General features: G+C 36.0%; 4 protein-coding genes across 4 annotated transcripts; 3 read left to right on the top strand and 1 right to left on the bottom strand.

Annotated features, from left to right (window-relative positions):
* Positions 1–158: 158 nt before the first annotated feature.
* On the top strand, positions 159–5,998 carry LOC134790104 (zinc finger protein OZF-like). Its single transcript, XM_063760885.1, has 6 exons — positions 159–362; positions 482–719; positions 1,028–1,103; positions 1,186–1,342; positions 4,857–5,090; positions 5,374–5,998. Exons 1-6 carry the CDS (start codon positions 249–251, stop codon positions 5,836–5,838), a joined length of 1,284 nt encoding a protein of 427 aa, XP_063616955.1. The 5' UTR covers positions 159–248; the 3' UTR covers positions 5,839–5,998.
* Positions 5,999–6,970: 972 nt separating this feature from the next.
* On the top strand, positions 6,971–11,665 carry LOC134790182 (zinc finger protein OZF-like). Its single transcript, XM_063761003.1, has 6 exons — positions 6,971–7,180; positions 7,822–8,119; positions 8,600–8,645; positions 9,092–9,245; positions 10,180–10,407; positions 10,808–11,665. Exons 1-6 carry the CDS (start codon positions 7,067–7,069, stop codon positions 11,291–11,293), a joined length of 1,326 nt encoding a protein of 441 aa, XP_063617073.1. The 5' UTR covers positions 6,971–7,066; the 3' UTR covers positions 11,294–11,665.
* Positions 11,666–12,718: 1,053 nt separating this feature from the next.
* Positions 12,719–18,183, bottom strand: LOC134789544 (oocyte zinc finger protein XlCOF6.1-like). Its single transcript, XM_063760119.1, has 8 exons — positions 17,957–18,183; positions 17,683–17,805; positions 17,223–17,344; positions 16,478–16,613; positions 15,787–16,011; positions 14,822–14,977; positions 13,407–13,524; positions 12,719–12,986 (listed from the first exon to the last, which is right to left on the bottom strand). The coding sequence occupies exons 1-8, from the start codon at positions 18,074–18,076 to the stop codon at positions 12,748–12,750; spliced, it is 1,239 nt and encodes a 412-aa protein (XP_063616189.1). The 5' UTR covers positions 18,077–18,183; the 3' UTR covers positions 12,719–12,747.
* Positions 18,184–20,300: 2,117 nt separating this feature from the next.
* On the top strand, positions 20,301–22,323 carry LOC134790105 (N-acetylgalactosamine kinase). Its single transcript, XM_063760886.1, has one exon. It carries the CDS (start codon positions 20,797–20,799, stop codon positions 22,264–22,266), a length of 1,470 nt encoding a protein of 489 aa, XP_063616956.1. The 5' UTR covers positions 20,301–20,796; the 3' UTR covers positions 22,267–22,323.
* The last annotated feature ends 114 nt before the right edge of the window (positions 22,324–22,437 follow it).

Genomic DNA, 22,437 nt, shown 5'->3' on the forward strand with positions numbered 1-22,437 from the left:
CGGAATTGGTATTTTTATGTAGCGAGGTGTACTACAACACTATTCGTACAAAGTCGGCCATTTCATTCACTCGTCTCATTCAAGTCATTCAGATTTCAGATCATTTTTGTTTTGAGTGATTGAGTCATGATTGAGTGAATGTCAAATGTGAGTAAATTGATCTGTCCCGAAGTTTGTTGTTTATTTATTTTATAGTGAAAAGTTCAATTGATAAATACATAAATTACATTGGGTTGGTTCTCTTAAATATGGAGAAATTGAATAATAGCTGCCGTGCTTGCCTATCGACGTCGGAATCCTTCACGTACTTTTTATATGAAAACATTTCACCCGAAGTCTATTGGTTTTGCACTTCCCTTGAGGTTTGTGTTAATTTAATCAACTTTTTTTATTGGTATTTAAGACAACAACTTTAATGATTTATTCATGAAATCTAAACAAAGACTTTATACACTTTTCACAATTGATACTTTTATTTTAGGTAAAGCAAGATGCACTTCCTAAATCAATTTGCAACAATTGTTATGGTTTACTCACAAAATTTTCAGAGTTTAAAAAGCTATGTATACAATCGGATAATATATTATATAATATTTTTATTAAAAGTGTCCCCGAAAACAAGAATTATCTTAATTTAAAATCAGAACTTGAAGGGAATGAATATGAAGAAAACCTTGAAAGTAATGTATTTGTCAAGAATGAAGATTTGGGTGATATAGGTATATTTAATTTATTATTAAAAATATTTTCTTAATTTTGTAAAATTTAAAGGGCATTCCAAAAAAAGTCTACTTTGTTAGGTTTTAGGACTTAGGGGACTTGACGCATATGGCGGCTATCTTAATAACCTGTAAAAACCTATATTAACATTTAATCATATCATGTCAAATATCGGCTACTTAGCCTTATCAACGAAATTAAAATTAAAAAAAAGTGTTGCATATGACTTTTCTGGAATGCCCCTTATTATACTTAAATAAATATTATGTATGGTTTGAAACATAATTATCATAAATGACTGTTCCAGATGATATAGAAACAGATTTGTGCAATGATGTTTATGAAGAAGATAGACATGAAACAGGTTATACACACAAAACAAAGTAAGAAAATTATAAATTAATCCTAATGATGCAGGTTATTTGCAATCATTCTTGTAATAAAGGTTTTTTTTTTTAATTTCAGAAATCATAAGACAGTAACTAGAAAGAAATATGCAAAGCCGGTATCAAAATTAAAGAAGACAAGAAAAAAGTTAGAATTCACATGTGAATTGTGCTACAAAAAGTTTGGCTTTAAAGAGCGGTTTGAAGCTCACATGCTGGAGCATGAAGGAAAAACAGTAAGTTAATACACCATAGATAACTGAACCAGCTAGGCCTCAGCTCAGTTGGTGTAATTGTAATTATGCCACTGAGCAAGTTTAATATTATATTTTGAATGTTTACCAATATTATATAGCTAATAGTCCGGTGGCCGGCTGCATGAAACAAACCTCATCAAAAAATAGAATATACCTACCCTGTAGAGGTACCTGACATTTAGTAGCTTCCAACGCACTTGGTCGGCCTAGGCTTAACCTGGCAGATTTTGTACAAATGGCAAAAACGTTGGACAAAAATTCATCAAAAAAAACCTCATCGAAAAATAGAATGAAACTTGTATGGTAGTATACCTGACCTTGAGGACAGTAAAAAAAAAGTGGTCGGCCTCACCTTAGCCTGGCAGTTTTTGCAGTCCGACCAGATTTATTGGGTCACGTGAGAGCTACAATTTACCTCATCGAAAAATAGAATGAAACAAACGGATTATAATAGCTAAAATAAGCCTGTTGACGTATGTCTTGGTCGGCCTCACCTTAACCTGGCAGTTTTTGCAGTCCGACCAAATTTATAAAAATATCATCAAAAATTTTTTATCGAAAAATCGTATGAAACTGGTATGGTACGATGGCTGCCTTTGAGGACAGTAAAAAAAAAGTGGTCGGCCAAATCCTGTGTTGGCAGGTTCCTGTGTCCGACCAATTTTGTGGTACCACGTGAGAGCTACAATTTACCTCATCGAAAAATAGAATGAAACAAACGGATTATAATAGCTAAAATAAGCCTGTTGACGTATGTCTTGGTCGGCCTCACCTTAGCCAGGCAGTTTTTGCAGTCCGACCACATTTGTAAAGAATAATAATTTCTATATTGAAAATATGGTTTCTTCGCAGCTTGAACTTAACTTAATAATGCTAGCTGAAAAAAGTAATAAGTAAATGAGTCCATGGAGGTCTTAGAGGGCTTTAAATAAAAAGAAAACATTCAGTTCAAATTTTATTCATAAATCTATCTAATATCTAAATAACGTTTTCTAACTACTGACGTGGTTTCAGAGTAACACTTACGTTGAGATGATGTCTCACAGATGTCAAAAATAAAAAGGTTTTCATCGATTTTTGACAAGTTTTGAATCGTATATCCTACTTTTCCACTACAGATAGAATAAGGAGGCATAACTGTCATTTTATCACGCCAGGTGGCGCCTCCATAGTGGAGTTGCTGTCACTGTCAAATCACATACATTGTTTCCAATAAATTGTAAACATTCTCCTTTTTTAACCGACTTCCAAATCCCAAAGGAGGAGGTTATCAATTCGGTTGTATGTTTTTTTTTCTCCACAATACTGCAATAGTGTGCGACAAATTGTGGAAATATACCTATAGGATCTCCCTTTTTTCCCAAGGACCCGATATGCATAAATCGGTGAAAAAAAGCTTTGAGTACCAAAAACTAAGGCAAATGACAAAGACCGTTTGTGTAGGCTGCATTTTAAGGAAGATAAATATTTTGGAAAGAGTAAATACACAGGTAAGCTAAGTTTTAACGAAGAAGTACATAATTTAGGGCATAATGGCTTGGCCACACATGCTGTATTCCATACGCATCATGACTTTGTGTACCTATCTGATGGGCGGGCGTATATGAAACGCCTTCTTGTACATGCAGGTGATCCAGGTATACACCAAAGCTTAGTTTTAAATCGAACACTTGTAATATAAGAGGAAAAACTGCACGGAGCCTTCCAAAATTTTAATAAACGGTAAATACACAAGATAACCTCACATATATTAAGTGATTATCTTTGCATCAAATCAGCCTTTTTGCCATCAACTGTAGCATTTCTCCTTCGAAGCTCGGTTTGTAGAAAAGAAATTCCCTCCTTTTACCAGTGGTAACTACTGGGAATAAAAATTCCCAAACCGAGTTGGTGGTAACTACTAGGATTTTTTTTCCCAGTAGTTACCAGTGGTAAAAGGTGGGAAAATAATTCCCAGTAGTTACCACTGATAAGAACTTGGTGGTAACTAGTGGGAATAACCCTTTTATTGTTAATAATTACTGTTAATAATCATAATCATCTTCGGAGTCGAAGTCTGACGAACTTTCCCCAGACTTCGACTTATCTATTGTTATTTCTGGGACTCGCAAAGGCGTTATGTGTCCTTCAAACCATTTGATCTTATACATTTCATCTCTTAATGTCCAGCCACAATGTGTTGCATCAAATTTGATGCAAGTGGATTCTGCCGCACACTGCCACATTGAATTTATGAAAGCCGTCCGTAACAAGCCATACGTCAACAGGTTTATTTTAGCTATTATAATCCGTTTTTTTTTTCATCCTATTTTCGATGAGGTAAATTGTAGCTGTCACGTGGTACCACAAATTTGGTCGGACTGCAAAAACTGCCAGGCTACGGTGAGGCCGACCAAGCCATACGTCAACAGGTTTATTTTAGGTATTATAATCCGTTTGTTACATTCTATTTTTCGATGAGGTAAATTGTAGCTCTCACGTGGTACCACAAAATTGGTCGGACACAGGAACCTGCCAACACAGGATTTGGCCGATCACTTTTTTTTTTACTGTCCTCAAATGCAGCTATCGTACCATACAAGTTTTATACGATTTTTCTATAAAAAATTTTTGATGATTTTTTTATAAATTTGGTCGGACTGCAAAAACTGCCAGGTTAAGGTGAGGCCGACCAAGACATACGTCAACAGGCTTATTTTAGCTATTATAATCCGTTTGTTTCATTCTATTTTTCGATGAGGCAAAATTGTAGCTCTCACGTGGTACCACAAAATTGGTCGGACACAAGAACCTGCCAACACAAGATTTGGCCGACCACTTTTTTTTTACTGTCCTCAAAGGCAGCCATCGTACCATACCAGTTTCATACGAGTTTTCGATAAAAAAAATTTAATGATTTTTTTTATAAAGTTGGTCGGACTGCAAAAACTGCCAGGTTAAGGTGAGGCCGACCAAGACATACGTCAACAGGCTTATTTTAGCTATTATAATCCGTTTGTTTCATTCTATTTTTCGATGAGGTAAATTGTAGCTCTCACGTGACCCAATAAATCTGGTCGGACTGCAAAAACTGCCAGGCTAAGGTGAGGCCGACCACTTTTTTTTTACTGTCCTCAAGGTCAGGTATCCTACCATACAAGTTTCATTCTATTTTTCGATGAGGTTTTTTTTGATGAATTTTTGTCCAACGTTTTTGCCATTTGTACAAAATCTGCCAGGTTAAGCCTAGGCCGACCAAGTGCGTTAGAAGCTACTAAATGTCAGGTACCTCTACAGGGTAGGTATATTCTATTTTTTGATGAGGTTTGTTTCATGCAGCCGGCCACCGGACTATAATGTGCAACACATTCAGTCAATTCAGTGCAAGTATTTTAATCGTCAAAATTCTATGAAATTATGACATATTAATAACACTTGCACTGTGTGTGCTATCAAAACTGTTGTAGACTTTTCTTGGTCTAACCTAACTTTACCAACATTATTTTCATTACAGACTTCAATATTCTGTGCACCATGCAACAAAACATTCACAACCTGGGGAGGTTTGAAGCGGCACAATGACTGTGAACATACGAGGCTGTCCCTCGACCAGCTGACCTGCAAGTTGTGCTCCAAGGTTTTTAAGAGCCCCCGCACACTGGCAATACATCGCGCAACCCATGGGGAGAGGAAGCTAAGGATATGCGACGTTTGTGGAAAGGGGTTTAAAAGTAATTTGACTTTGAAGGTAAGACTCAATAATAAAGTGGCATGAACATCCCATTTTTTTTAAAGATTGATCTTAAAATTGCATTGTTCTACTATCCAGTCTTTGTAATGCAAGGAATCACAATCAGACATAATTAAATGACGCCAAGTTCTTCGAATAATCACTAAAATGGGTCTATCCCAGCAGTGGTTGCGTTAGTCCTATCTAACATCCCTGCTGGTTCATTAAATAAAACATGTGCGATGTGACGCCTGAGTCTAGATACTGTAATAATATTCTCAAAACTGATCTTCCTTTTCAGGCTCACCTAGAAACACACATAGAAAACCGCGAGCGTCGCTACACCTGCCAACACTGCGGCAAGAAGTTTCTCAGCAAAAAGACCTGCGCATCCCACGCCGCGCGCCGCCACAGCGAGCGCCGTTACATCTGTCACCACTGCAACTACCCCTTCACCGACAAAAGTAACCTCGCCAAACACATAATGATACACGAAGGAAAACAACTCCTACATAAATGCGACTTATGTCTCAAGACCTTCGCAGCACATTCGTCTCTAGTCATCCACAAAAGGATACATACTGGGGAAAAGCCATTCGCGTGCAACTTTTGCCCAAAGAGCTTTTCTAATAAACGAATGCTAGTGGACCATCATAGGATACATACGGGTGAAAAGCCGCATAAGTGTGCGGTGTGTGACCAGAGCTTTACGCAGCGCGGGACTATGAAACGACATATGAAGGTGCATGAAAGGATATGTACGTAAAAGAACTTCGAACAACATGGAGTGACATACACATAAAATCTTCGGAAACGGGTAAATAAATTGAAAAATTTGGTCCTTCATTGTGTCGTCCGCTTTTTAAGAACAATACTAGATTATGAATTTGTATTTATTGAGGAAATTAAAGGTGATTTTTTTATAAGCATATTTTTTTAATTAACTCGTGGAATGTTATGGGTATCATAAAGAAGATATAATGGATCCATATCACGTTCGGCAGCGGTAGAGTCTGTGCGGAAAGAGAAGAATCGTGGAATGTATGGGGCCCAATACATTTCACAACTCTTCTCTTTCCGGACAGACCGGAGATGGAAGGGAGGGACAAAATATTAACAACCCATTTTTTTGCTTCTTATCCTGTGTGTATTTTTATTTTTTTATAATAGCGTTATTCATAACATAAACGCGTTAGAGTCTGTTCGGAAAGTGAAGAGTCGTGGAATGTATGGGGATAGTATGGGGCCCAATATATTCCACGACTCTTCTCTTTCTGCACAGACTCTACAAGCCTGAATTAGCTATAGTTCGTTTTTTTTAGCATTAGAAAGAACTTGAAAGAAGGTAAGCGATTTTGACATGTCTTTTAATTGAAAAACGCTTTTTAAAAATCAGTAACTATTACTTATGAAAGCAGAAGTATATAAATGATCGTATTAGATTCATAATTGTTACATATTTGCCGTAACTTATTTTTAAAATGTGTTTTTCAATTAAAAGACACATCAAGATTGTTTACCTTATTTCTAATGCTAAAAAAAACGAACTATAGGAATTGTTTGTCCTTATCTGTCATTTTGACTCATGTATTTGTAAGAAAGGGATGAAACATAGTTTAACTAAATCAGGTTCGTAAAGTTTTATGAATAAGGGGGTAGGTAATGTAAAAATACAATAATCATTTCTTTGCAATTCATTCACTTATTTCCAAACTGGAATTGTTTTACTTGTAATATTTTAGTTAGTTGCTTCGTTAATAACAAAAAAAAACGATATCCAGTACTCGTTAGTACATGTTTATCTTTATCGGTATTTACCGGATCATCACTTCACGTTATTTTTCGTTCATTCGCAGTTCACTCACTCACTCACTTTACTTCAGTTCACTTCACTTGTCAAACGAGACGAATCGTAATCGTAGTATTTGTTTATCTTTATAATTGTGGTTTATTTTATGAATTAACTGAAATAATAAACCAATACCATCTGTAATATGGAACAGTGGACGAATTCATGCCGTGCTTGTCTCGGAAGAGCCGAGTGTTTCTCTCATTTTATTTACGAACACATAAGTCCTGAACAGTATTTTTATTGTACATCAATCGAGGTATGTTGTCTTTTTATTTATGTTAACATACCGCTAAATATCGTACAAGAACTGCTTATTAATCTAAATATTTGTTAATTCTTAAACCTATCATCAATCTCAATTTTCTTTTCTCTTATTCCGATTATTTGGGTCGATCAACTTTCTCTTGTCACTCGCCATGGTTACGGTCACCTGTCACTTTTAAAATCCTGGTTTTATGGTATTTCAAATAACCATAGAATTTTATTAAAGCTACAAGAGTTTTCTATAAAGAGTCATCTCATTGACGGGCCTTATGCACTGGTTTCCTAGGATAGCGGTGCCGTCATATAGCGGCCGTCTCCATATAAATACTACTACATCCATATTTAGCCGTATTATTTAGTATGAAGACGGCCGCTATAGACGGCACCGCTATCCTAGGAAAACCGAGCTTTACGGGCAAAAGAATGGGGCCGGCACAGTGGTGTCACGCACACGAATTCGACCCAATCGTGCAGTCTAACGCCACAACGCGATTGGTTGATGAGTTCATTTCTTCTAACAATAAACAAACTATGCTGAATATTGTTGACTGGTTGATGGGATGGGAAGTTCATGTGGATCAACTTTATTTCTTTACAGATTACATGTTACACATACATTATGTTATATTACAGGTAAAATACGAAGACGGACTTCCAAAGGCTTTATGTGACCATTGTTACATATTTATTAATGAGTTTATAGAATTCAAATCAAGATGTGTTCAGTCAGAAAACAAATTACATACATTGTTGTTAAAAGAAGAAATTTCTTTGAAATTAGAAATAAAAGATACATCTGAGGATGTGGCAGTGACACAGAATATGAGAGGTGACGAGCTTATTGCTCTAGAAACAACATACAATGTAAAAATTGAAATAGAAGATGCTAAAGAAGAAGCGGAAGAAATATTAAGTGACAGCCATAATGATGGTAGGTGCTATACCTCATTCTTTTACTATTAGAAAAGATTACATGGCTTTTTATTGAAAAATTATTTAAAAATATAGTGTACTAGTACTTATGAAACTAAAAGAATGCAAATAAACATATATGCTATATAATTGTTATTGTGACTTATTTTTCAAGTGTTTTTCAATAAAGAGACATGTCAAGATCACATAGTAGTTTTACGCAGCTTCCACTCACTATTTTGTACTTATAACAATTTAGCAATAAAAACTGATCAGACCAAAATAATTTTGTTACATAACGTTCATGCCAACTCATTGCCAAGTTTCATGCAATTTAAGCTTATTGTGTTAAAATGAGAGCATAACTCTGATGGTTTGTGTGACTATTAAACCACTGAACCAGTTTAGATGAAATATGGTATGGAGATAGTTTGAGTCCCGGGGAGGAACATAGGAACATTTTAAACAGATATGACAAGCTAACATCCATTATTTTCAGATGCACAGAAGAATATTGAAAACCATGTTGAGGCAACCAGTGCAAGGTAATTTTATATTAAATTACTAGGCATCAGTTTTTGTCGCATGGTAAGACTAATAGCAAGCTATGGAGTCGACATTTGCCATAAATGTAAACTCATTGAAAATAGAACACATGTTTGAAGTGCTGTATGTGGGAAATATATATATCCTTTAGCCTGGTAAAGGGTTAAATATATTAGACATATATTATATATGTATATTAAAACGCGTCACTCACATATTATTTTTGAAGTCAATAATTGCTCGACATAGGATAATTGCGTCAGTTTACCGTCCAGTTGACGGATTAATAAATAATACACATAGCCGGTAACACAACCAACACATGAAAACCCGTATGTAACGAAAAGCGCCTACGAACAGAAAACGTCTAGCGTCTGGCAGTAAATGTGTTAATATATTAAATTTTGCTAAAACTAATTTTTAGTACTACAAATATCTGTTTCAGTTCAGTAAAACTTATCAAGTCACCCAAAAGGAGAATAAAAGCAAAAAACCCAATGAATTACAATTGCGAGCGCTGTAATAGGAAATTTTCATCTGAAAAACGGCTGGAGAACCATATGATAATATGTCCTCATAAAGAAGGAAAAGGGGAATTTGTAAGTTCAGATTTGTTTCAGGGTCAGAAAATGTATTATATGATAACATAATAATATTTCGTGTTTTTTTTTATAACGGCTCAGGATCGCATGGTCCACATTGCTATTTCGTCACCTTTTTAAATCGTCCACTCGTCCACATTACTATTTTGACTACAGTCCCATATCCTCGACATTCCTATTTTGACCACAGTGCCAGCTCGTTAACATTATTGTACCATCCATTATCCTTTTATATGTCTCGTAAGACCCACCATAGAAAGATTTCCAATTTTTAATTTGAACCTTGTTCTATAAGTTAATTGGAATGAATTTCGTTTGTTTTAAAACGCAACGAAACAAAAGAAATGCTTCTTTATTTGGTTCATGAAGGTCTCTCAATCTCAGGTTCAAATTAGATTGCAACGAATATGTACATTTAGACTCACGAGGTTAAATAAGACAAAATCTGCACTTTTCAAGATTCCATTACACTTGCATTGCTTTTTTTCAACTGAAAAGTTGACCTGGTTATTTTGCTCTCCAACAATGCCAGCATATAGGAATGTGGATGAGTTAGCACTATGGACCCGTATAGAAATGTGGACAAGATATGAAAATGCTATATAGGGATGTTGACGAATCAGAACAATGAACCATATGTCATACTACCGACCCGCCCCGGCTTCGCACGGGTTAACAAATTATACCTCAAACCTTCCTCAAGAATCACTTTACTGATAGGTGAAAACCAAATGAAAATCCGTTCAGTAGTTTTTGAGTTTATCGCGAACATACAAATACACAAACATCAGACAGACGCGGGGGACGTTGTTTTATAAGGTGTAGTGATGACAATAATGACAAGAAAGTGACGTAATAGGATTGTAGTTGTGGACGAAGCGGTCCTGTGCCAAAATAGCTCAGTCAGTATTGACCTAAAATGCATTTTCAGATAGAGTGTAATATATGCCACAAAACCTACAAGGGTGCTTCAAGCCTCCGCTGCCACATAAAGTCCTGTCACACTGACTATACTTTCAAGGATTTGACATGCCAGATTTGCTTTAAAGTATTCAGTAGCCCCCACACTCTCAGCAGTCATAAGAGAACTCACGAGCAAAAATGGCAGCGAGTCTGCGAAGAGTGTGGAAAGGTGTTTAAGAACACTGCTACATATAAGGTAAGATACCTTTAGTGTGGAAAAGCCCTTAAAAAGATAGACCGGTTATTCCCAACTGTTCCCATTACCACCAAGTTGTTACAAGTAGTATAACAATGTACAGAACTTTTCACAAACCGAATATAGTAGCATTTCTTTTGTTTCATCGCTTCCCAATTCACTATAGCTATACAATAAGGATCAAATTAAAAATAGTTTGTTTTTGTTGGTAGGCCCTTACGCACTCATTCATAAAACTTTACGGGCCTGATTTAGTTAAATTATGTTTTATCCCTTTCTTACAAATACATAAGTCAAATGACAGATAAAAACAAACGATTCATAGCTAATTCAGGCCAGTAACACGTTTATGAATAACGTCATAAGAATATAAACATTGATTAAGTTTCTTCATCCACAGCACCACTTAGACACGCACGTCAAGAACCGCGAACGCAACTATCCCTGCGAGTACTGTGGCAAAAAATTCATCAATAAGAAGGTCTGCGGCAGTCACATCCTAATACGCCACAGGAACAGACAGTACATATGCGATTACTGTGGTTATGTGTTCTCAGAGAAAGCTTACCTTAAACAGCACATTATGCGTCACGAAGGAAGAAATCCTTTGTACCAATGTGACGTATGTTTACAGTCTTTAACGTCCAAACCATCTCTAAAGGCCCACAAAAGAATGCACACTGGCGAGAAACCTTACAGCTGCAAGTATTGCTCGAAGGCGTTTGCTGGCAAACTGGGGTTGGAGGAACATGAACGGAACCACACTGGGGAAAAACCTTTTGAGTGTTTTGTGTGTGGAATGAAGTTCTCTAGACGGAATTCTATGAGGCGGCATATGAAGGTGCATAAGATTGTAACTGTAAAGCAGAAAAATCTAAACAAATAACTTTATTTATGTGATCATGATGGGCCCAGGAGGCAATGCTCAAATAATATGATTTAACATGCAATGCAATGAGCTATGAAATGCCTAACTCGAACATATGTAACCTTACCTAACGCTTTGACAACTGACACGTGTTTAGCTATTTCTGAGCACCTTCGCCGCTCCTATATAAAAGAAAAATAAAAAGGACAAATAACGATATTTGTGTTTATTTTATTTATACTTAATCTACATTTACAAGAATAAATATCAATTTTATCTTTCATCTGCAACTTAGCTGCAGTTACTTAATTTCTAGTAAAGAATAACCATTTTTGTTGTCATTTATGCAGAATAATTATAATTGGTTTCACAAATAAATTATTTACACAATATTGTCTTTTACTTTGTAAATATAAACTTAACTATAAATTAGATTTCCATGATTATGTACTAAACACAAAAATAATGAAGTGATTGCAAGATTTTCAAACAAAATTACTATGACGGTTCATTACTGGAATGCAGAAATGTAATTATTATTTACTGGCACATTACTTATTTATTTAAGGTGTTCAATTAAAGGGGTTATTGCCACTAGTTACCACCAAGTTGTTACCAGTGGTAACTACTGGGAAAAAAAATTCCCACCTTTTACCACTGGTAACTACTGGGAATAATAATTCCCAGTAGTTACCACTAACTCGGTTTGGTGGTAACTACTGGGAATTTTTATTAGTAGTTACCACACTGGTAACAACTTGGTGGTAACTAGTGGGAATAACCAATTAAAGTGTCACTTTTTGCAATAATCATTATAGTTATTTTCATACTCGATGGGTACGGTGACACGTGTCATTAACCCCTCGTATTTAGACACGGATCTGGCACTTGTACGGTTTAATACTCTGTTTGTGTACCATTATTGATATGTTCATTAAAATTGGTGCAGTGACCAGGATTTATGTCGACAGTTAAAACAACAACGCTTGTCGGGTTTCTAAACAAACTATATCCTATGGGTCCAAAGGATGCACTACACAACTATCACTTAATATTCATTTATGACACAATTCCTCACTATTTTGCACTAATGCGAAAGCAACAGACATACCTCTTATGGCGTTATTCATAAACGCGTTACCGGCCCGATTTAGCCATGAATCGTTTGTCTTTTTCTGTCATTTTGACTTATGTATTTGTAAGAAAGGGATAAAACACAATTTAACTAAATCAGGCCCGTAAAGTTTTATGAGTAAGGGGCTGTCCATAAATTACGTCATCGATTTTTGACGATTTTGGACCCCCCCCCCCCCCCCTATAATCATCCAAAAATCATGCATCAAATGACCCCATTTCCTCCTACTTCATGCTACCGTCATCCGATGTCCAGACCCCCCCCCCCCCTAATTTGAAATGACGTAATTTATGAATAGCCCCTAAGGGGGTTAGAGGATGCTGCTTCAACTCCACAATCACGCATCGTTTCTCCACTCATAAGTGACAGCTAGCGGCGCATGATCTGGTATAGTTGGTCTCTCGTCCCTCATATGTCCCTTCATGTGTCTGTTCAAAGCACATTTCTGTATGAAGGCCTGGGAGCAGAGTTGGCACTTGTGGGGCTTCTCGCCGGTGTGTATCATGCGGTGGTTGCGGAGGTCCTTGCGGGCCATGAACTTCTTGGGGCATAGGTCGCAGGCGTATGGGCGCTCGCCTGAAAACAAGAACGGAAATAGAATCCATGTTCATCTACACATAGGGAGTATAAAATATCGCTTCGTCTGCCTGTACTGCTCTGTACTTGAAACGTACATTTTAAACTACGCAACGGAATTAAATGTAGTGTTCAATAAATAGAGTAATTACCACCACAATACAAACGAGCAATTCTTGTATATCTAGGTCTTGCAAAGCTCGGTCTCTCAGATATACAGGACTGTAATGTATTTTGAATATTGTTATTTTATACCTCAAACCGGCGAGCGTGTATGAGGAATGTTATGAAAGTGAAGGAAGCGAAAGAGGTATGTCAGGATCGTAGCAAGTGGAAATTCGTGGTCTGTGCCTACCCCTCCGGGAAATAGGCGTGATTTGTATGTATGTATGTACCTCAAAGATCAAATGCAGTAGATACCTGTATGAGTCCTCATGTGTATTGCCATGAAACTCCTACTTTTGAAGGTCTTGTCGCACAGTTGACATGAGAACGGCTTCTCGGTGGAGTGAGACCGCATATGCTTTACTAGATCTGCCTGCAATCACAATTAAAAGTATATTGAGGGGAAAATTGTATTTGGATGAACTTGAAATATGGGGCTATTCATAAATTACGTCATTTCAAATTAGGGGGGGGGGGGGGTCTGGACACGGTAGCATGACGTAGGAGGAAACGGGGTCTTTCGGAGCATGATTTTTGGATGATTTTAGGGGGGGGGGGGGTCCAAAATCGTCAAAAATCGATGACGTAATTTATGGACAGCCCCTATGTATGTGTACTCAAAAACCTTAGAAACGACAACCATATTGATTTCTCATTCGATTTTTGTGGACGATAGTTTTGAAAGTAATTATTTATTTTAAACTTTATTGTACAAGAGCAAGTAAAAAGTACAAAAGGCGGACTTAATGCCTTGAGGCATTCTCTACCAGTCAACCACTAGTATGTTAGACATGATAACTTAACTCTTAATAGTTAGGTGCCCTGGTCATTTAAGGAAAAAAAACATCAACTCTTACTTAACTGACTTAACATTAATAAACAAATAAACTATTTTTATAAGAACTATCCCTATAGGAACGGTCGAATTATTTCTTATCAAACATTTCTGTAAGAAAACGTCTCATTTTCAGAAATCGTCAGGTGACAACCAAAACTCACTAGTTAGTTTCACACATATTAGTTTTATAAGGGTTGAGTTTTTTTTTAAATTATTTTTTCGTAATCTGACGAAATACAACTTCAAAAAGTCCTAGCCGATTTCGGCCAAGACTGACGTATAATTAAGTTATAACCAGACATCTTAAATTTTATAGCATTTTCGGTGCAGCGGAGTGGTATAAACAATTTCAACCCTCATGATTAATTAGCGTTAATTACGTTAATAACAGCGGTGGTGGCCGAGTGGATATGACGTCCGACTTTCAATCCAGAGGTCGCGGGTTCAAATCCTGGCTCGTACCAATGAGTTTTTCGGAACTTATGTACGAAATATCATTTGATATTTACCACTTGCTTTTCGGTGAAGGAAAACATCGTGAGGAAACCTGCATACATCCGCGAAGAAATTCAAAGGTGTATGTGAAGTCCCCAATCCGCTTTGGGCCAGCGTGGGGACTATAGCCCAAGCCCTCTTGCGAGTGAGAGGAGGCCTGTGCCCAGCAGTGGGACGTATATAGGCTGAATGATGATGATGATGATGATGATGAATTACGTTAATATTAACCTTAATTTACCATTTCAGTTGGAATTATCTATACCAATTCCGTTAACACCACTGCGCTGCACCAAAAATGCTATAAAATTTACGATGTCTGGTTGTAACAACTTACCTTGATGTAGAATTTCATGTCACACTGTGTGCAGGCGTAGTTTTTGATGCCCGTGTGCCGTATGAGATGTATCTTGAGGTTGCCGGGCTGCGCGAACTTTTTGCCGCACTGGTAACACCCGTAGTTCCTCTCGTTCTTGTGCGTTTCGATGTGCATCTGTAGAAGGAAAAAGCATGGAAGAATAATACAAGAGACCGACGTCATAATCGCCGTTCCTCCATTGTTCAGGCTATTAATTACCAGACGGCGTCACTAACGCAGCAGATATGTGGAACTATATTTTGTTCGGTGCTTAGAAACTCTCGTCAAAATAATCCAACTTTGTATAGATAGACACCGTCACTCTTTATTCGTCACGTAAAAAATTAACGTGACTTTAGTTTATTCTGTGGTTCACAATGACTATTTCTGGTGTGGTCTCACAATCAGTACAATGAGCAGAAATCTCAGTAACTGATTTTATATGCCAGTTGCTTGTTTTTTCCTGAAAACTTGCCCAATATAAAACTTAATGAAAAAATTGAAAAATAAGTTATTGGCAAAAATTTCATTTTTGGTACAAGCTTTTATCGCTGACTGTACTTTTCTTACGACAGACAACTAATACTCATCGAGACAATTCTAAAAACCCCTAACACAATTAGATTGCGTTGTTTAATTACAGTTCCTATGGCCACCTCCTGGAAGATGGTTAAATTAGTTTCCTTAGATTCCATTACATAGTGACATACAGGTCGAGAGTTCCTATGGCCACCTCCTGTCTCCATCATCGGATCAGTTCGACAGTACCATATTATTGTATTGTCATCAGAACTACATACAGCTGCCATTTTTCATGACGCTACGATCCTTGGAAGATGGTTAAATTAGTTACCTTAGATTCCATTACTTAGTTACATACAGATCAACCTAATAAAAGCTTGTTAATTATTTGCCATTAAATAGCAGCATCTCAATAAACTTACCTTCAAATTATGCGCCTGCACAAATTTAGCATCACACAAATGGCACGCATGCTTCTTAATGCCAGCATGTATCAACTCGTGATTCTTCAGCACGTTGAGGTAAGCGAAGTCCTTGCCGCAGGTCAAGCACTGGTACTTCCTGACTCCGGAGTGGGTTCGGGAGTGGCTGGTGAGGCTCCGGAACGTGAGGAATGTCTTGTCACATTCGCTGCATTTGATGTCTGGCTGAGGGGATATTTTAGGTGAATTAACGGTTAAAGACAGTAATAAGATGGGTTGAACCTTAGGCAGATTATAATATTTTTTTTAGTTTTTAGCTTGGGTACCTATGGTGAAAGCTGTCAGCTTAATACAATTTTGCGTTTCAATGTGATAAATTGTATGGAGATTACAGCTATCACCGTACCCAAGCTATGTGCAAAATAATATAGTGGAGTTAGATTTTGAAACCGGGTGTCGCGAACGTACGGATTTTACAATCACTGATGGCTTTTGGTTGAATAATAAGGTTCAATCCCAATAAGGCTTAGTTTTCCCTCTGGATAAATCACTTTTGTAATGATTAAATCTAAAAACCCATTCATATGAATAGAATGCTATACATGCTATTTCAGTACGAAAATATTGGGGATAACGGGTCTTTTTTGTAAATTTTATTTATTTTTTGAAAATATTGAAATAAATATCTTACCTTCTTTCCAAAGTGGCTCCGCATGTGAGCCTCCAAGGTCTCATACTTTTGGAATCTCTTGTCACATTTAACACATTTCATGCGGTCCCTTTTGCACGATAGTTCTGTAGTTTTTCTGTAGACTCGTCTTTTCCTCCTAAACACATTAACATTAGCATGATATCAGTTACAAATGCATAGTATGATATGATATCAGTTACAAATAGCTTAGATAGTAGATACAACATGGGTCCCAATATGTCATTTTTTTAAATTGAAGTAATAATTTGGTTTACTAGGTAAAGTGTATTCAGATAATTCCAAATACATCAGATTATTAGGTAATTCTGATTATCACAATCACATAATTCCAACATGTTACATTCCACTATCGGAATTACCCAACATTTTGTTTTTTAATTGACTAGGCCCCACAGTAAGCTCAAGAAGGCTTGTGCTGTGGGTACTCAGACAACGATCTACAAAATATACAAATACTTAAATACATAGGAAGCAACCATGACTATGAAACAAATATCTGTGGCCATCACACAAATAAATGCCCTTACTGGGATTCGAACCCAGGACCATCGGTTTTATAGGCAGGGTCACTACCCACTAGGCCGTACAGGTCGTCAAATATATTATATTAGGAACCTTACCAGGATGATTGTTTTACTCTGACAGAATAATAACTTAGTGAAAATCAACCATTAAAAACAATGTTAATAGAAAAAGTACAAAAACTAAATAACAAGAAACTAACTTTTTGGGTGCTTCCTCATATGGTTCACTAGACTCAGGACTTGATGACGAGGCTTCTTGAAGGCCCTGCTCGGCTAGCTCATCATTTATATTATTTTCCGCAGATTGCCCTTCATCCTTCACCTGAAATTATTATTTTTCATCAATTAGTATTTTATTTATTTGAAATTCATATTATCCTTAACCTTTTAACCGCCGTAGACTGACATAAAAGACATACTAAATGGGGCTCATTTTGCCGCGGTCTGATAAATAAGACAAAACTTTGTGTAACTTCGTACCGCAGTTGACACGAGCATGCTCAATGAAAAGTTCTATGGCAGTGAAAAGGTTAAGCAAAATAGAAGGAGCATCCCCTTATTTTTCCTGTTTCATGTATTATGAATCTAGAAAAATATGTGTAGTGTAAGTACCCCCAGTTTGGTTCTAGCTAGCAAGCCAGCACACATACGTAACATTACCTTTAACTGTTGCCTCAGTATAGAATTGGACCTGGAAACCACTTGTTTGAAGTAATACAGCTGGTTTAATAAGTCTAGACAGGATTGGCATATTAGTTTCGGCAATGGATCACTTTCAGAAATCTGGAATAAACACAAATTGTTAAAATGGGCACTTACATTGCTGTTAACTCTATGCTAGCTTACCATATCTCAAATTACCTGTAATAAGGTTAAAAGATTTGGAAAACGTAACTTATACGGATAATAGATCATGTAAAACAGTATTGCATACCTCAACAGACGTACAGTACTTAAATACTTCGGAAGAACACACGGAAAACAAGTCCTTCAAGGGTTCTCCATTCGCTAAGCATGCTCTGCATACATTCTGTAAGTCTAGCGCTTCTTCCATCTCGTATAAGTATATTAATCATAAATTTGATTTAAATATAGTACACAATAATTATTTTTAATAATCACAAATTACTTAAATTAGAATTTACATTTACAATAAGCTGTTCTGTCAAACAAAACTGAAAACAATACGAGCACGTTTAAGACATGCACAAATACGCTAAGGACTTAAATAGTGTTATAAAACCACTACAACAAAATAAGAATATTTTATTTTAACAAATTTCCAAGGTAGATTCAAAAATAAGACAGCATTTTTTTGCTGTATTTTCTCTTAATAAACTTTAGCATGGAATTAAGTTTAAAAATTCGCCTCAAACTAACTTCGAAAAAACATGGCGGGAAACTACGGATTATCAAAAATGCGGTATTTTTATTGTAATCATTGGTTTGTACCAGTTACATTACTGAAATATTACATTTACACTGTGCATTTACATTAATGACATATTTATACAATGTAACTAAACACTTATGAATTCAAAATAGGTTTAAGGTGTATTCGGGTATTACCGAATGTCGGATAATTCCGAAATTCAGATGAAAATCACCCTTAATTCCATCATAATAAAAGTCTCTTTCGGAATTATCCGACAGTTTTCGACATTCGGAATTACCCGAGTAAACCTTATACAGAGTGTTCCTGTTTTGTGATGGTTTGGTGCCTTGGTTTTTGTATAATAATATAATCTTTGTTCCGTACAAAGTGTAATATTTAGTATATTTATTGTATGTGAATCAGTCAAAAATAAAAATAATATTATAAATAAAACTTCACTAATTGTAATTACGAAAAGATCTGCTTTGTCTACGAACATTATATTTTTTCTAATTGTGAGGATTAGGTACATAATAGTTTCACGTAAAACACATTTTCAAAAATTTAGCACACAGATATGTATAGTTTACACATTGCAGGCTAGCATGCACTGGGCCCAAGACAGAGCGGCTTGTAGAGCGCTGGTGAAAAGTGTCCACATTCGTCACGTCCCTCAGCCATGAGGATACGACAAAGAAGAAGATAGTTTAGAACCTGGAAATACTTATAGAATTCATTATTTATCAAATATAGGGCAATGAAATGAGGTTTTGCTAACTGTTTATGGGAGTACGATTTAGAAAACCTGAGTAATTCGTGATGCCAATAATAACCACTACCTACTTCGTTTTAGTGTATAGTAGTCACATGCCTTCTGAGAATTCTCAATAGGTAGGTATCTGTTTTCCGATAATGTTGAGCATTATGAGCATACGTGAATGGAACAATGGGCATTTATGGAGTTGAGAATTTCCTCAGGTTTATCAAAGTACTTAGTAATCGGTATTGAGTCCACCACTTAACAATTAAATGACAAATAGTATCTTTTGTGTATCAACATAAACACAAAATATAGCACAAAAATACAATATCAATAACTTGCAAACCGGGATAGTAGTTATATTATAAGATATGCATGTATATAATAATAAATGCACTATCGCTAGTTGCGATTAAACGGATGTTGGGCAATAAATATTTTAATACGATGCATTTTATTTGCTGATAACATTTAACTATGGCTGGCTGGATAGATATTTTAAATTATAAAAGCGTCGTCCAGTAAATACTATTTAAAAAAAAACCCTGAATTTACTATCCATTGATATTGGTGTTTACATGTCATGTCCTTAATCTAGTTTTTAATCCTGTTAATCAAGGTACTTATGATAATGATGTACTTTAATGTACTAGATACGCAATGGATGCTATAAACAAATTGATTAAGCTATGGAGAGTGAGAAGTATTTCTTAATTACTAAGTGATTAATTTAATAGTTACAAAGTACCAACCTATACTTTGTACCTATTAAATTAATTACTTAAATTTTTTTTGTAGCAACAAGTTTAAATAATTGGTGTTAGGTAGTTCAATATTATTAGAAATTAAGCACAAGTAATTTAGAATCTTACCTATGCAACTTAATTATTCAGTTATTCCGGTTCGGCCTATGATTGACTTGCCACCTACTTTTTTGATTTTTTAATTATAAAAAGTCAACCGAATGGGTATATGAGAAGGTTATAATTTATAATGGAAATTTGGGACTACGTTTGTATGCACAAATGTTCATCCACTTTCCTCTTCAGCATAATATCAAGCAAAAATTAAGACAAATTTTATCAAGAATAACAAATTGTAATTTCATAAGACTGTATTTATTAATTTATGTAGGTAAATAATGTACACATATGTCTTCGAGCAATACTAGTTTTGATAACAGTTTACTTTCCTAACTGTAACTTTGACTCGCATCATCGGCCGAGGAAGAAGCGTAAACGAAGACGTCACCCTCCTACAGTATAGCATAGTTTTATTTTAGGTTATGTTTCTGTAATTATTGTTTACTTATTCTCCGCTCTCTTGAATTTGATATAAAAAGATTAATTTAACAAAATTCAACTAACTGTGTATGGTCGTTTACAACTCATGAAACACCAAGAATAGAGAAATTATAGATGTCGGTGGAGAAGAACCAAAATTAATATTATTTCATACGAGACAATCTTGCAGTGAATAACGAGCGCGACATCGCTTTGTTATGTTATGATTGTGTGCGTGTAACAAAGTGAAGTGTGTAGTTCAGTGGCATAAAATCCCATTGCTGATAAACGTAATTTTCAGTTATATTATTGCGCTGCCGCAGTACGGTCGCTTTGCAGATAACAAGTGCTAATTAATGCCAACGGAAATGGAATGTGAACTCAAGAGTGATAAAGTACCAATCGTTATCACACCTAGTGATGAAAGAATAAGTCGTCTATCTCGTTTATTTGAAGATGAATTTGGACACAATCCGTCATTTTACGTGAGAGTTCCGGGACGTGTAAATATTATTGGTGAACATATCGATTATTGTGGCTACCCAGTGTTGCCCATGGCATTGGAGCAGGATATTTTAGTTGCGGCAAGTTTGATACAAGAACCGGCAATTTATCTTCGAAATGCCAACAGTAAATACAAAAGTTTTAATACGAAAATTACAACTTACGAAGATATTAAGATAACACCGGATGGTGATGGAAAACCATTTTGGTATAATTACGTACTATGCGGTATAAAAGGGGCTTTAGAACATTTAGAAAATAATACGGAAAATGGATTACAACTTTATATTGATGGAAATATTCCTCCAGCTTCTGGTCTTTCTAGTTCGTCGGCACTTGTAAGCGCTGCTTGCTTATCATTTTTGTACGCACAAAACGTATCTATGAGCAAAACCGAAATAGCGTCGTTGTGCGCTAAAAGCGAAAGATATATCGGTACTCAAGGAGGCGGAATGGATCAAGCTATTGCTTTTCTAGCAGAAAAATACTGTGCACAGTACATTACGTTTCAGCCTCTCCAAGCAACATCAGTGAGCCTTCCAGAAGATGCTGTTTTCGTTGTAGCCCACAGTTTAGCTGAAGCCAACAAAGCAGCGACAAATGATTTTAACCGACGAGTTATTGAATGTAGACTGGCAGCACAAATATTGCTTACTCTACATGGAATACCAACCGATAAAAAGATTATAACTCTTAGCGAAGCTCATAACAAAATAGGGAAAAGCTTAGAAGAAATGATACAGTTGGTGCATACGTATTTACCAAAAGATATTTATACAAAGGACGAAGTTTGCACCATTTTGAAGATTGGCGAAAAGGAATTGGAAAATCTGTATCTTACTGCAAATACAAAGGATATAAACGAATTTAAATTAAAGCAGAGAGCTCTGCATGTTTACGAGGAAGCGTTGAGAGTAGATGAATTTCGGAATATCTGCAACCAGTCTTCTGGCAATGGCAAAGTCAATGGTACTAATGGTCACACCACTAACGGTGTGGTGTCTAAGAATGAAACTTTGGCTATTCTGGGGAAACTGATGTTAAAGAGCCACGAAAGCCTAAAAAACTTGTACGAATGTTCTCATACAAACTTGGACCGTATTGTAGAAATATCCCAAAAATTGGGAGTACATTCACGATTAACTGGTGCAGGCTGGGGTGGTTGCGTTGTAGCTCTTTGTCCAAAGAATCTATTAGAAAATTATATTGACATATTAAAAGAGGAATTTTATGATAAACATTGCAATATAGATAAGTGTGATGCGCATTTATATGTTTTCGCTACCACCCCTAACCATGGTGCTATAATTTATAAAAATTAATAACGTAACGATTAATCTTTTAATTTAATGTAATGTAGTATATGGATAAATAGTTTTAAATCTAGTAGTAAGTATATCAAACTTACCATCGAATGCATTTATGGTGCCAATTATTGTTTATTAAGTCGTAAATTTATGTTGAGATATTCCTTTCGTTTTTTTTTATCAGTT

This window comes from Cydia splendana, chromosome 4 (genome assembly GCF_910591565.1).
Source record: "Cydia splendana chromosome 4, ilCydSple1.2, whole genome shotgun sequence".
NCBI classification, from domain to species: Eukaryota; Metazoa; Arthropoda; class Insecta; order Lepidoptera; family Tortricidae; genus Cydia; species Cydia splendana.

Excerpts from the sequence above, each read along its gene's own strand:
- LOC134790104 (XM_063760885.1), top strand. The coding sequence starts at position 249 with ATGGAGAAATTGAATAATAGCTGCCGTGCTTGCCTATCGACGTCGGAA. Across the intron at positions 1,104-1,185 it reads GGTTATACACACAAAACAAA|AAATCATAAGACAGTAACTA; the intron begins GTAAGAAAATTA and ends TTTTAATTTCAG. Across the intron at positions 5,091-5,373 it reads AAAGTAATTTGACTTTGAAG|GCTCACCTAGAAACACACAT; the intron begins GTAAGACTCAAT and ends CTTCCTTTTCAG.
- LOC134790182 (XM_063761003.1), top strand. The coding sequence starts at position 7,067 with ATGGAACAGTGGACGAATTCATGCCGTGCTTGTCTCGGAAGAGCCGAG. Across the intron at positions 8,646-9,091 it reads GTTGAGGCAACCAGTGCAAG|TTCAGTAAAACTTATCAAGT; the intron begins GTAATTTTATAT and ends TATCTGTTTCAG. Across the intron at positions 9,246-10,179 it reads AAGAAGGAAAAGGGGAATTT|ATAGAGTGTAATATATGCCA; the intron begins GTAAGTTCAGAT and ends ATGCATTTTCAG.
- LOC134789544 (XM_063760119.1), bottom strand. The coding sequence starts at position 18,076 with ATGGAAGAAGCGCTAGACTTACAGAATGTATGCAGAGCATGCTTAGCG. Across the intron at positions 14,978-15,786 it reads TGCAGGCGCATAATTTGAAG|ATGCACATCGAAACGCACAA; the intron begins GTAAGTTTATTG and ends TTCCTTCTACAG. Across the intron at positions 13,525-14,821 it reads ACATGAAATTCTACATCAAG|GCAGATCTAGTAAAGCATAT; the intron begins GTAAGTTGTTAC and ends TTGTGATTGCAG.
- LOC134790105 (XM_063760886.1), top strand. The coding sequence starts at position 20,797 with ATGCCAACGGAAATGGAATGTGAACTCAAGAGTGATAAAGTACCAATC.